Consider the following 15,232-nt stretch of genomic DNA (forward strand, 5'->3'; position numbering starts at 1 on the left):
ACTCTCACAACATTACACCTAAACTACAAAAAACATGCATGGTAGGCCTACATTAGAAATGATTGAGTTTCGCTTTTAGCAGCATGATCGTTGCTTACTTCACAGTGTAGATTCTAACGATCTGTTTTAGCCTGATGCTGCGAGTTGTGGCAATATCGAATTGCAGTAGCTTTCGGAGCATAGTTCCCTAGTCATGTGCTTCGTCATAGCACATGACTAGGGAACTGTGTTCTGAAAGCTAGTGCAATTCGATATTGCCACAACGAACTCGCAGCATCAGGCTAAAACAGATCGTTAGAATCTGCACTGTGAAGTACATACATAAGAAAGTTCCACCACAAAATTTGCTCATGATTGGCCAGCCAGTTAAAAACAGGTTAATTTTTTTAACCCGTCTAACATCGCATCATGTTTAATGTTTAGGGGTTGTTTACTCCACCATGCTGATATTTCCCTGTTTTTCATCACCACCCTTCGTGTATTTGATACCATGTGACTTCTGGCCCACCTCTCGGCTACTTCATACTGTGCGATATAATTAATTAGCCCCATGTTCATCTACGTGATGGTCTGTTTGAAATGGTATAAAATTCAATTCCAAGCTACAAAATTAAGTCTTATGAAGTACAAGTAAATAACAGGACTGCTTCATTTTCGTTCAAATGCAAATAATTTTATGTTTACGAAGACGCAAGTCTAATAATAAGAGCGAATGGAAAAATTTGTTTACCGCATATTTTTCAGCCTCAAATGTACAGGACCTCTAGCAGCTCAATCAGGGATTAAAATTCGACTTATTTCACAGAAGTTTCCATAGTCGCGGTATTTCTTTTGGTTAAACTTATCCACTAGTCGAACGATCACTGCCTATCACGTTTCGCTATCGATAGCGGTGTAGCCTCTACACTGGCTATAAGGCTCCCGATCAACGGTGAGCTCGGTTGTAAGTTGGAAATGTACTCGCTGTGATTGCTCTGCCCAACAAAAAGAGCAAAGAAGAACTCCTTTACGGTATGCACTTGGCCTACAACCGGTTGAGTAATTTTGCACAACCTTGAAAAAGTAACAGAATAGGCTTAGGATGTTTCGGATGAGACAGCCGAAACACTCTACACAGCCGAAAAACGTCTACATGAATCTTATGAAGCAATTTCACATTACAGGAGATTTAAACTATTAATGAAGGCCCGGTCATCGAAGTTAAACGACTAACGACTAAATCTTTTTTAAATGCCTTCGCATGTAGGGCCTAGATTATTTCATCCACTATTAAAAAATGACTAAATGCCGTCGAATAAAGTAAAGAGCTATCCTTGGGTCAAGCACATACTGTGAGAGGAGTCGAATTATCTTGTCGGTTCTTCGCCTGCAATTTCGGGTGTAACCCATACAGTAAAGTTGAGGCACCAGATTGTTAGATATAAACCTGCGAATTAGTAGGGGGCGATCGCATCCCCTTAAAAGCACAGAAAAGTAACTTTATTCAAGGTAGGTTAAATGCAGACCTACACATCACTGTATTTTTTTCAAAATATCCCCCCTGAGGCTACTTTCTGGATCTGCCCCTGGCTATATATGCAACTGCTAATACGACTCATGCAACCACCCAGTAAATAGAGGTAGCAATCAGTGATGCACCGGAGGCAGAATGTTTCGGCAAGAAAATTGTAACTCCGGCCTTTGGCAATACAGTACCTATTTTATATACTGCAGTGTTCTAACCGAGCGGTTGTATACCACTCTCACCAAACGCTTTAAAACAGTGGTTCTTAATCTGTGGGAAATTACCTTTAGCTTTCGATTAACAATGATGTTAGAGCCTTTCTATCCTCCACTCTGCTTGGATTTGGTAGCAAAAAGCAGTATCAGCCTTACCTATGCTATACTTTTAATGGATGTTTGAATGTAAATTAAGACATCATTTTTGTGTGTTTTTTATTACTTCATTACAAGCTGTAACTTGTTATTTTTTGAAAAGGTGGTGATTGAAATCTATCATCGTTCTTTTCAGGGATAACGATATTACGGTAAAAAGTTTAGGAACCACTGCTCTTAAAAGGTTTAGGGTCCTTTAAAAAAATCCATTCAGGAGTAAACTATTGGATAAATTTTAAACTTGGCAATGTTTTCTATCCACCCGATGTAGTATTGTTTTTAAGATATTGAAGATTTTTGATCGACTTCCTTGATCCCATTTTCAATCATACATTCCCCTTACCCCCTACGTTGCATATATGCAACAAAGATTTTTGAGAAGTAGGCTACATGACTTTGGGAGAGAAGAATGAAGATAGATTTGTGAAGAAAATGAAACAACGAAATGCCTTCAATTGACCCTTTGTAGCTCAATGCTGCAAATTTGCAACACGCGGTAGGCTACTGCTAAATATTCTGTGTTGTTTGGAATAGTACACTTTTTTTAATTTTGACAATTTGACTTTTTTCTTGAGCTCTACGGGTTGACCGGTGTTACAGGCAATATGTGTTATCTTGCAATAGCACAATGACACAAAAAAATTGATTTATCCAAAGTCATGAGCCTGACCACAGCTTATTGCACACACACCTCCCGAGGTCGTTCCATCACTAGCAGAAATTTTTATTTCGGCTGGAAATCATTTCATAATTTTGATGTACGAATCTGTAAGTTCGCTCGTTTCAACAACCAGCTCCACCTGGTTAAAAAATCGCAACACAATAAGGTCCATAGAAGCAATAATTACGAACACACACAATGAACTGCGGAAAAGACCAATCAGCTGTTCAAGTGGACTAAAATTTGATTAGCAATTATAACTCATAATGAGCAACATGTTTCGTTGCGACAATATTGTAGTGTCCACCGTACAAGAACCAACATATCAAGATGCACGATCTGCATCGCAAACCTTTCTAACAACCTGCTTTTTTTCTAAATAAAACGCAAGAACATTGAATAGATTGCACTATTGAGAACTGGGACACGTATTTTCTTGATAAATGCGATTATACAGTAGCAGTGTTACTGCAGTGGTGTTGGCAAATCGAGGGAGGTTGTGTAGATCGGTTTTCGAACCAAGAAATTAACGAAAAAATGACAGTTTACCTCTCAACCACTCCTCTGTGATAGTTTCTCTTTCGCGAACTTCAAACAGCTGAAAGAAGAATAAATTGTAAAAATGAGTTTGGTTTTATTTCAAGAAAATTAGAGACATGAAGTGAACTAACCTAAATCATAAAACCTCGTTGCAACCAACTACCCACACCCCGCAAGCAAAGATTGTCCCTTTTTACATTAATTCGGTAACTTGTAACCTTGCATCAATCAATGTAAAAAGGGAGAGGTTTGCTGGTAGGGCCTTTTTTTCCTACGGTACTTCTTATGTCATCACAAAACGGAGGTTAAGTGTTTAAAAATATAGCGACGGCCCAGCAGCAGTCTCCAGAAATCTGGCATCTCTAATACAGTAAGTAAGGAATTAAAGTCTGTTAGTGCCACAAATTGTTCTGCTGGATTGTTTTTCACAGAAACGGTTTTCTTGGCACATTGGTACGCCTCAGTTTAAGTCCAGTGCTCAAGATGTATGGTCAAAAAGCTCTTGCCTAGTATAAGTATGATGCAGAAGTAACGTGTTGCCATTGTTGCAGCATAGCATAGGCCTACTTCTTGTCCCATGCACAGGTTGGGAAGGAAGCTGCTAGAGTTTGGTTTGTATTCCGTTTATTAGCCTATTGAAGATTTTCTATTCTAAATTTTTATGGTAGAGTATGATTTAGTCGTTATAGCAACTAATCTACGAAGCATGTTTTTATGGATTGGAAAATAGGTTTTTTAAGAAACTTGATCATGAAATGCCATTCTATACGCATTTTTTGGTTATTTCAGTGTGTTTGATTTTGCTTGAAAACTAAAAGAATTACAGCCTATCTGCTAAATGTCTTTACTTACTACGTATACAGTATATCAAAAGTTAATTGCCCCAGAATTGAATCGGCCGGAGCACCCTCAAAAAAGTTTAGAAGTTTATTTGGCATTCATATGTCATATTTTCCTATTATGCCTATAACAAAAACACCTTGATACACACAAGCTTAAGAATTGCCCATAAAAATGGCAGAAGTTACTTATGGGTAATTCGACGTATCTTAGGCTGATGAGATGCTGAGCAGTACCTATCCTAACCTATGGTGTTTACATACTGTAGGTAATTTGTGGGACCCAATCAGTGGCGTAGCTAGGGAATGTGCCGCCCGGGGCGGATTAAGATTTTGCCGCCCCTTCAAGAAAAAGCATTTGAAAATGAAATTTTTTTAATTGACTTAAAGTGGAATTATTGTATGTTTTGAACCAGTAACGTAGCCAGTAAGTTTGAAAGGGGGTGTTTTAAGGGCGGGCGGGCGAAGCCCGACGGCGTCCTCTCCAAAGACAACACCCAGCGGCGGGGGGTCTGGGGGGCCTCCCCCAAAAAATTTTGAAAAATTACTTTGGATTTGGTGCATTCTGAGAGCATTTTCAACAAAAATGTGGGTATAAATCCCCTGGTATAAATATTCCTGTAAAATGGTGCTGTCCGGTGGCATAGCAAAAGGATAAGATCATGTTTTCTTGGGAATTTTTCGGTAACTTAATAAAGCTAAGTCTCTATGTTTTCTTGTTGCTAATTCCTGGCTGAGATATTTGAATGTTTGGTATTGGCAAAACTCGCTCTTTTAATGGAGTTTCGTTTAAAATTAGGCAAACTTTGTTTTAGAGACATAGAGACTGAAAGCATCATTCTCAATATCGTGACGTCACACGCGTGCCAAAGGAGGAGTTGTAACCCCCAAACCCCTCCTCCCCCTTGGCTACGCCACTGTTTTGAACGTTGCCATTCTGTTTGCTTTTATTTTCCGTGTACTTTTGCATTATCAACAAAAAAAACAAAACGTCCTGTCTGAAAGTGCCGCCCCCCAGACGTGCCGCCCGGGGCGGTTCCTTGTTTCAGTTATCCTCTACACCTGCAATTCACTCAAGGTTCCAGAAGGATGGTTGCTTAAGTATTTTTAGGTCAAAACCGTACGACACTTCCTTTACCACCATGAAGACTTCAAATGAAATAAAAGAAAGGGTTAACCTACTGCCACGACACTGCCTGAACAGCACCAAAACAAACTATAGGCTCACAAACCAGCTTCTAAAATCTAACGCATATAAAAAGAAATAACCGCACCTTGCCAACCCCACTTGCTTTCAGAACTTGATTTCTTGAGCCTGCATACAACATCGTTGAATTAGGATTGCAGCCTTCAGGGCAATAATATATGAAGCAAAGTGGGTACGACAGGCGTCCGTCGTCGTGCTTGTATTCGTAGCTGTACATCACATACGTGTAGAAGTGGTTAAGAAAAGTAAATACCCGAGCAAAGCTTTTTAGCCCTGACAACATTTTTTCAATGATAGGCTAATTAACAACAAAGATGCATTTCCAGATATCCTTACTACAGATGCCATGCTGATCTTCCCACTGAGAAAGTTCAGATTACAAAATCTCCCTTATCGATGGCTTGAAATCTTGGTCGCTTCGTAATATCACCTCGGAAACTACGACGGACGTCAGTTGTCATCGTAAAAATAATGTTTGAACTTCACGCTATGTTTCCTGTAAAGCTATCATTCGACTCTTGTGTTCACCAATCACCATACTTCACTCCATAAAACGTAACGTTACATTACTACTGCATGTTTTGCCTGATTTTATTCTCAAAATCTAGGCTTCGCGTAGGTTATATGAACAGAAATAAGCACTGTCGCAAAGGATATCTCGGTTGCCGCTCCGGCAGCTCCTCTTGCAGCTCCTCCACGGAGCAATCTTCCAATTCATCGTCCATGATGATCTTCTTGTCTTGGATAGATATTTTTACTGCAAAAACACGGAACATTTTCGGTTATAGTTTAAACTTGGAAGGAAGTTCACCAAGATTTACAAAGTCAGAAAACACAACTTTGCATTTTAAAATCATAATCCTAGGAATTCGACACCTTTTTAGAGACTTCTAAAATTAGAAATTAAATCTAACCCCCAAACGAAACTAGGAAAAAATCCTTAACACCCTCACCAACAAAGTTTATTAATAACAACAACAAAAATGAACAGAACTATAAAGAAGCAAAGTAGACTTTACATTGATTACAAAGATATTGAAACTAACAATTCACCAGAAGAAATAATTCAATGTGCATTGTGCAAGCATAGATTGCGTATTGTATGATATGTTGTGCATGAGCCCATCTAGTCTTAGATCAGATCACACGGAGTAAGCAACTTTAGGTTTCTCATCAGCAGTAGGTTGCCTGTATTATTATTGTAGGCTTTACTTTTTAGTTCTGAATTTACTGCAATATGGCATTTTAGCACACCAAAAACTACCGTACAAGTGTACAGTAGTGTATGTCAAAAGTGGGCCCTGAGCATAAAAAGATTGACAAGCACTACTATAAATCATTAAAATGTGAATGATCTGCCAAGATTGCGCACTAACGCCAGATTGCCAGGCCTTAAACATTCCAACAATTAACTAAAACTTAACTCACAAATTTAATATTACAAAACTATGCTTCATGTCACTTCAGTCATTTCATGTGAATGGTTAGTTGACTTAATTAAACAAACCAATTTAAAAGCTTCTTTTGAAACAAGCTGTTTAACGTACTGTATATACCATTTGTTTGGTGAGCATGTAAATCGGAATTGGAATATATTTCCAACAGTTTATCATATTTGCGTTTCGTTTCATGTTAGCAACTTAGAGCTTAATTGCCACCTCAGAACTCACCAATTATAGCTACTCCTGATGCATTTCTACGGAACCGTAACTTTTTCATTTTTTCCGCAATGATTGGATCCATATCGCACATTTCAGATGTTTTCTTAAAATAAAGACAGGCGGTATTTTAAATAACGATCATGAAGAATGTGAAACAAGGGTCATAAATATCTGTCTATGGTTTGTATCAAAGAGATGATTTTCTTGCCAATCCAGGAGTAATGTTAAACCAACTGCAACAACCAAATTTTACAGCACAAATATTTCAAAAATCCTATCACTGACTTCACAATTTTTGCAGCGTTCTGTGATATTACGTTTACTTCTTTAAAATATGTAAAATAGCATAAAAATAGCTTATAAACGGCCCATCTATCTCACTTGGTTTCAAAACTAACTACCGGTACCACACAACAACTAAGATCAGCACAAATTTAAAATCGTCCCAGACATTTTAACACAGGGGTTCCCAACCTTTTTTACACTGTGGCCCCCGTTGAAAATTTTGAAAAATCAATAGCCCCTATTTTTTCAACCTTGTGAAAAAATTAAGAAACATCATTTTAATTAAAAAGTATTTTTAGTACTTATATTAAAGTTTTATTTATTTCTTTTGTTATATAGTGTTAAAGTGGACTTAGAGATGATAAATTTAAAAATTATTACTTTTCAAATATTTCCATAGCCTCCTTGAAAAAGGCTCATGGCCCACTAGGGGGGCATGTACCCCAGGTTGAGAACCCTTGTTTTAACACAAACATTTTTTGCACCTTTGTGTATAGTAGTTGCATTTATTTGAAATGTTGCCATGGTGATTAGTTTGCCAAGATTTCGAATGGATTTTGGCCAGACAACTCAGAGTCTTATCCATAATACTAGGGTGGGCTAAAAAACTTTTTTTTTAATTTAATAAAATAGGTCGTAAATAGCTGGTAAATGGTAAATGGAGCGGCCCCAACTAACGGCTGGGCCACCTTGCCCAAAAGGTCAAATTGCTGTTACTCCGGAAATACTTAAGCTGGAAGGGTCAGACAAAGCTCAAAAAAAAGCAGAAACACAAAGTTTCTATCTGTCCTAAGAGAATTAGTTGCACTAAAAAATAGATTATTTAAAAAAATGCTTTTTATGCTAAATGGAGGGCTCAAACTCACACAAATTGTAAATTATAAAAATATTTCAGTTCTGCTGAACAGTTTATTTTCTTAATTAATGCTTTTTAGCTGTCTGTGAATGTTACATGCAGTAGCGTAATGTCTAAGAGCACACAGGGCACATGCCCCTTAATCCTTTTCAAGTTGCAGTAAAAAAATTTAAGTTCATTTGAAATTCTTTTTTATTACGCTGGTTAGAAAATTCTCTGAATTATGAAGTATCAGGTTTGGTGGAACTGGAGGGTAGGGGTCAGGGATCCAGGTACTTTTATAAATGAAATTCGCCATTTTAGTGCCCATCAAAACAAAAAGAGTGTCAAAACAAACTTACATTTGTCACCTGTAACATCAAACTTTGGTAAGAAGATGCTAAGTTTCAATGGAGTCTTATTATGGAATCAAATATCAAAAGAACTAAAAGAAATACCTTACAATACTTTAAAATAAAACTGTTTATTAAAGAATTTGTGCAATAATCACTCCTAAAACATATCATTTACTTATCTCCTTGCACATAATCTTTATGTTCTATGTTGCCTTGTTTTGATTATTTCACTGTATTATGTTAAGTATATGTTAAGCAGAGATGGGCGTGATCTTGATCTTGATCTTCAAGATCACTTTTTTTTTGGTGATCTTGATCTAAGATCACTTTTTTTTGTGTGATCTTGATCTTGAAGAACAATAAGATCAAGATCACTTTAAAATTGAATTTTACTTCCTAAATAAAGGCATTTTTTTAGAACTTGTACTGTACAAAGCAGTTAGTGGCAACTACTAACATTAAGCCACTGTTAATATAATATGTGTCCAACAAAAGACGATAGTCTCCGTCTAATCTGGTCAGTGTTGCCATTTCAAAATTGAAAAAGTTTTCTGTGTTGGTCATAATAAAGAAGTCAACTTCCGTGTACTTTATGTTGACGCATAATAAAAAATGATTTAATTTTGTTCACAATTTCCATGTGTGAATTTTAAAGAAATGTTTTCTTTCTTTGACTCAATTTTAGATGTTTCAAAACTCTAGAATGGCGGCGTTAAAAAATCTGGACTCTAGGACGCCGACTTTGGTCATGTAAAGTGGTGTATTGCAGCAAATCAACCAGACCAAGACTTGTTTAAGGTCTGAGTATGGAGCGGTTTGTCTGACCTCAGGCCTCTGAACTTTTTTGATAGCAGACAACAGCATCAAGGTTGCCAGAGAGGTAAATGGTGCAATAAACATTGACATAATACAGTGAAAGTTAAAACTGCTTAGTAACACGAATAAAAACTCCCACGAACCAGACAAAAATTTGGTAAAAAATGATGCAGTTCAAAGTTTATTTTTATTTATTTATTATAAATAAAACGTATAAAACTAATTGCAAATTTTGCGACTTTTTCAGAACAACTGTAATTAACCTCGGCCTTGGGTGTGACGTTGCGATTCTACGCAAACTACATCAACAATTGATAGGCCTAATAGCAACAGTCACTAACTTATCACAATTCTTAGGCCAGCGATCGAGTAGTTAAAAGTAAAAGTTAGCAATACCAACTATATACCTTTACCCAGGTTGCTTATAGTAATTATTTTTTGCAACATCACTGATCAAAAACTTCATTTTTTTTTCAAGTACACAAAAAGTGATCTTGAAAGTGATCTTGATCTTCAAGATCACGATCTTGATCTTGATCTTCAAGATCACATAGTTTGGTGATCTTGATCTTGATCTTCAAGATCACCTATTCTTGGTGATCTTGATCTTGATCTTCAAGATCACCAATACTGGTGATCTTGCCCATCTCTGATGTTAAGTATATACCGATATTATGCTTTCTGAATTTTAATGTTTTGCTTATATGTGTGGGTGGCAGCTGACTTTGATGACTTTTTGGCCTTTCGCTGCCATCCTTGTTGGGCGAATTATTTGTGTTTTGTATATTTTTGTTTATTGCCAGCAGAAAAAAACAATAAACTGAATTGAACTTTCCATAGATGACTGCAAGTTTGAAGCTTAAATGTTTCAAAAATTGTCTCAAGAAACATAAGATTGGTAGTGATCATGGATTAAAATCATGAAAGAAATGTCAACAATAACATCACTGCTTAAGTATACTATTTATGTTATTATTTGTAAACAATGAGATGGCTCCTATCTTTGACTTCCAGAAAATTTAATTCAGCCATAATATGTTACAGATAAAAGTGAGATGTAGAGTAAAACAAAGAGTTAGAATTAGAACATTTGAATCTTGCATCACAGCAACCAAAATACCTTCACTTTAATTGTATAGCGTTGCATTGTGTTATTGGTTTATACCAGTAGAAATAGAGGTGAAAAATTTGATCCTGTGTCAGTGTGTGTCGCTTTGAATCTAGTAATAATAATAGCAAACTGAACTGCAAACTGAAGTGATGGAGTGGGCAATGAGGAAAAGAGGTATACCAGAGGTATTAGTGAGAGCTGTGATGTCTATGTATGAGGATGCAAGAACAAAAGTGAGAGTTGGATCAAATTATTCAAACGAGTTTTTTGTGAAGGTTGGTGTACACCAAGGATCAGTTTTGTCACCTCTGATATTTGCTATTGTGGTTGACGTTGTAACTGAAGGAGTGAGGGAGGGCTTATTGAGTGAAATTTTGTATGCAGACGACCTGGTCTTGACAAGTAATAGTATGGAGGGACTGGAGAGAAAGTTTGAGAAATGGAAAGAAGCATTTGAAACCAAGGGTATGAAGGTGAATCTTGAAAAAACAAAAGTGATGGTGAGTGGAGCAGAAGGAACAGTTGTTGAGAGCAAAGTAGATCCCTGTGGAATATGTGGCAAGAGAGTGATGAGAAATTCAATGCAATGCAAGGAATGTGGAAAGTGGGTACATGCAAGATGTGCTAATGTCAAGAGAGCCGCAACAAGATTGGCGAAGTGTTTTGTTTGTGGGAAATGCAGTAAAGGGGGGAATGAAGTGGAAGGCCATGATGATGAGTTCTGCCATGGCATCGAAACAGTGACAGACTTCTGTTATCTGGGTGATCGGATAGATGGAAGTGGTGGATGTGAAGCAGTGGTGACAACAAGGGCAAGATTGGGCTGGGCAAAGTTCAGGGAATGTGGGGAAATGTTGTATGGCAGAAAATTTTCACTAAGGATGAAAGGAAAAGTATATCGGAGCTGTGTGCGGCCTGCAATGCTATATGGTAGCGAGACATGGGTATTGAGAGAGAGTGAACTGGCAATCCTGAGAAGAACAGAAAGGTCAATGATAAGAGCAATGTGTGGGGTGAAAACGAGAAGGGAAAAAAGGACTGAAGAATTGTTGGATATGCTAGAGATGAAAGAGGCCATAGACCAAATGGCAAGGGCAAATGGAGTAAGATGGTATGGACATGTGATAAGGAGGGAGGAAGGAAGTTTTCTTAGAAAGGCACTAGATCTAAAGGTGGATGGGAAGAGGAAACGTGGTCGTCCAAGAAGAACGTGGAAACAACAAGTGAAGGATGAATTTAAAAAAGTCGGACTGAAGGAGGAAGATGCAAGGGACAGGGTGAAATGGAGAAAAGGGATAAAAACAGTTGCTGCGCGGAAACAATCGGCCACCCCCACTAGTGGGGAACAAACCGACGATGGATTATGATGATGATGATGAACTGAAGTACAATGCTGGTAGAGGCTTTGTTTTACTTTTTTATTAGTACTCCAAGTCTGTTGAATTTTATTTTATATAATGTCCCAGGCTTCAATAGATTTATGTAATCTATTTTCTTTAAATAGGCCTTTTAATAGCCGTCCTAAGAAGCCTACCTGGCAGTAGCTTATCTCATTGCCAAAGAGGTAGAAGAATCCTGGCTATTTCTCAAACTTTTTTGCAACAAATATGTTGATATTATCAGTAGGGCAAGTTTTTGTTGCAAATGGTACAAAAGTAGCATTTATTTGTACTAGAAGATGAAGTAAAAAGTTACATCAACGCGTTTGCATTAAAAGAAATTTTACTCAAAAAATGTATTTACAGTTTTACACATAATACTCAATATTTCCAATCATTTTCTGGGGAAAATGGCAATCTTTTGCAAATGATGTTAAAACTTTATTCCACAGTGGCGTAAGTTGCTTAACAATTTAACAATTTGGCTTTAACATACAGTTATTATCTGATATTTGGCCATGTTATTTTTACAGTTGTTTTTTGGTCAATATTCCGTACGAAGCGGTGATACTGAAACACTTTTTTCTGTACTTGATAGTTCAGTTCAGTTTATTTTTGTTTTGTTGGCAAAAAATAAAAAAAACAAAAATATACAAAAACACAAATAATTCGCACAACAAGGATGGCAGTGAAAGACCAAAAGGTCACCAAAGTCAGCTGCCACCCAAACATTTAAACAAAAGACCCAAAATTAAGAACATTAACACATATACGGTAGCACAATACCAGCACTTTACATAATACATTAACAGTGGAGTAACACAGGGCAACATAAAAAAAATGTGCAGAGAAATAAGCAGATGATATGATAAAGTTCCAATAAAAAACATAGTTTCAGTAAAAACAAAATTACAAACAAAAACGTTATATTATAAAATTCCTGAGACAGCTTAAACATTGCAGGCTACAACACAAATTCTCATTATTTGGGAAGGCTTAAAACAATTTGAGAAAAGTTGCAAAAGCTTGCATCAATTAGGCTACCAGGTTTATTAAAAAAAACACCATACCATTCCCAAAGACTGTGCTTCTTGAGATGCCATTGCTATGACTGGGTTCCCAATGTTTTCTTTTCAAAATCCTTTCAGTAAATAGGCTGCGAGGTCAGTCAGTTTTACAGTTTCTTAATCGAATAGTTAGAGTAGGCTACTTTGTGTTTCTCTAGCTTGCTGCACAACAATGCAGTAATTGCAGTATTTTGTATTTGCTGGTCAAATCATAGATGGTCAAATGATACTTCCTGCTTTGCTAAATATGCTCTATTCTACCCTCTAGTGTTGAAAGCTTTACACTCTATTTCATTTTTATTGCTGGAGCGAACAAGAAATAACGGCAAACAAAAGAACAACAAAAGGGAAAAATTGGACGCATGAAATAAATATAATATATCCCATAAAATGTTAAGATACAATACTTGTTCGCTATTTTCAATGGTTTACAGAATTATCTGGAGTCATTTGTAGCATCTAACCCAGTTTGTGTGGCTTCAAAATTTGTTAGATGTTTGCCACAAGTAGGCTATGCTGTTAACATGAAATTACTTTCAATTCTAAAAAGTCATTTGGTATGTTATTCTCCTGTAAAAACTTATATCTGTCACGTGCTCCTCTGCTATATCTAGGTAAATCTGAAATTGTGTTCACAAACTCTGTAAAATACCTGGGTGTATTTATTGAGAGTTCTTTCTCAGATGGAAATGATATTTCAAGGCAGGTAGGCCTACGCTCAGGCGCGGATCTATGGGGGCCCAAGGGGCCCGGCCCCCCCCCCCCCGAAATTTTGTGAGAAATTGTTGAATGGTTTTTGATATGCTTCTAAACAGCTGATATTAGTCCCACAGCGGACTTAACTTATCCCGGGGGGGGGGGAATTATTTTTTGTTATTATTAAGGTTGAAATTATTCATCGATTATACATTTTAATAGCAACATTTGTTGGAGCTGGCTCAGCTGAAACCAACGCTGAGCCAAATGACGTCAGTTGAAACAATCTGAAACCTGAATTATTTTATAGGTTTTAGTCTTAGTCTTCATCATAATTTCAATCAATTACCGTAAGCTATATGTCTGCAAACATACAAATATCCAATTGGTCATGGACACTGCATACAGGGTTTTAAACCAGATTTCAAGTTTAGCCTACTTTGCATGCTTATCAATTTTTATTCCAGGAAAATTTATTGATGAACTGGCTGTTTTAATGTCTATTTTATAGCATATCGTATATGTCGTAGTTACTACGACATATACGATATGCTATAACTCGCTATGTGGCAAATGTGATATGTGGCAAATGTGATAATGTGATATGTGGCAAATGTGATAATGTGACATGTGGCAAAACTCGCTCTTTTAATGCAGTTTCGTTTAAAATTAGGCAAACTTTGTTTTAGAGATATAATTTGATTGCTTTTTTTTGCGAGATTATTACAGTTTTATTATTTATCAATTTTCTCCTTGGTTGATTGAAAAAACGATCTTATTCCGGTAAGTCACTAACTTTTATGCTCTGAAGTCAACCCAAAGTTTAGAAAATGTAACGTCATAGAGGTTATACATCTTGATGAGTGTCAAACAAAAAGTTTTGAGACAATGAAGTTACTTTAGGCTATTTCTGATATATTCAAGTTTTGTATAACGAATAGCTGTTTAGATGTTAATCTAGATCGAACAAGCAATCTCAGCAGTTGCAGATGGCTTGCATCCTTGCACAGTTTGACGAGAAATTACATCATAGGCTAAAGCTTTTCTTATAAACAATGTAGGCTATTAACATCCGTAAATTCAATTTGAAAGGTTGAAACCCCCGATCCCCCTTCCCTTGGTTACGCCACTGGTGCAAGACAGTGGTATATTATTTAATTTCTCTTGTTTTCTACCAGGGCTGGAAAAAATGTTTAGCTTCCCGGGAATCTGTTTTTAGAGAAAAATTTCCCGCGGCTTACAATCACGATAATGAGAACCTTATATTTTATTGATCTCCGGAGCTGACGTAAACCTTAAAAGTCATGTCGACATATTCTTGATGCCCCCCTTATCGAAAATTGTTCTTTGTAATACCGCTTTGAAGAAGGATTACGACTATGAACAAAAGAATAAATTTTAAACTTCATTTTGAATTAAAAAGACATGACGTAATGTCTTCCAACCTTAGTTAGATATTTTTTTATTACGTAACGTCTTGTAGGAATAAATTGAAAATCAGTATGATCACTCAAAATGAAAGCAATGGGACTACGAATCCTCACTAAACCAATCAATCAATGGTCTTGTTGCACCGAAGATGACAACCTTATATTTTACTGATCTCCGGAGCTGACGTAAACCTTAAGGCATAGATCTGTTGACTCAATGCAAACCCTTTGAAGGTTGGGGGGGACTGTCAATTCAACTTTTTTGTATCAACAGTTGTATCTCTAAAACCACTGAGGCTGCGACTACGAGATTTCTTGACTTTTCCTAATTTTTATTCACCTCTATTGAGCTGAAATTTTGAGCGAATAAAGGTATAAACTGAAAGATATAAGGCATTTCTCAGCACATCCTCTGAAATATTTCATATTCTGTTGTGAAACATTTTTTCACCAGCTGGATGAAAGTAATTAATT

General features: G+C 36.7%; 1 protein-coding gene across 1 annotated transcript; it reads right to left on the reverse strand.

Moving 5' to 3' along the window:
- Nucleotides 1-42: 42 nt before the first annotated feature.
- On the reverse strand, nt 43-12,820 carry LOC145774337 (glia maturation factor beta-like). The gene is made up of 5 exons (XM_082585565.1): nt 12,636-12,820; nt 6,793-6,886; nt 5,780-5,879; nt 5,190-5,346; nt 43-3,134 (listed from the first exon to the last, which is right to left on the reverse strand). The coding sequence occupies exons 1-5, from the start codon at nt 12,666-12,668 to the stop codon at nt 3,063-3,065; spliced, it is 456 nt and encodes a 151-aa protein (XP_082441691.1). The 5' UTR covers nt 12,669-12,820; the 3' UTR covers nt 43-3,062.
- Between the last annotated feature and the right edge of the window lie 2,412 nt (nt 12,821-15,232).

This window comes from Aplidium turbinatum, chromosome 1 (genome assembly GCF_918807975.1).
Source record: "Aplidium turbinatum chromosome 1, kaAplTurb1.1, whole genome shotgun sequence".
Classification (NCBI taxonomy): domain Eukaryota; kingdom Metazoa; phylum Chordata; class Ascidiacea; order Aplousobranchia; family Polyclinidae; genus Aplidium; species Aplidium turbinatum.

Bases quoted from the DNA above. Each gene is read 5' to 3' on its own strand.
- LOC145774337 (XM_082585565.1), bottom strand. From the start codon at position 12,668: ATGGCATCTCAAGAAGCACAGTCTTTGGGAATG. The intron at 5,347-5,779 runs ATATCCTTTGCG...CCACTTCTACAC, and splicing joins CTGCCGGAGCGGCAACCGAG to GTATGTGATGTACAGCTACG. The intron at 3,135-5,189 runs GTGCGGTTATTT...TTCTTCTTTCAG, and splicing joins AAGCAAGTGGGGTTGGCAAG to CTGTTTGAAGTTCGCGAAAG.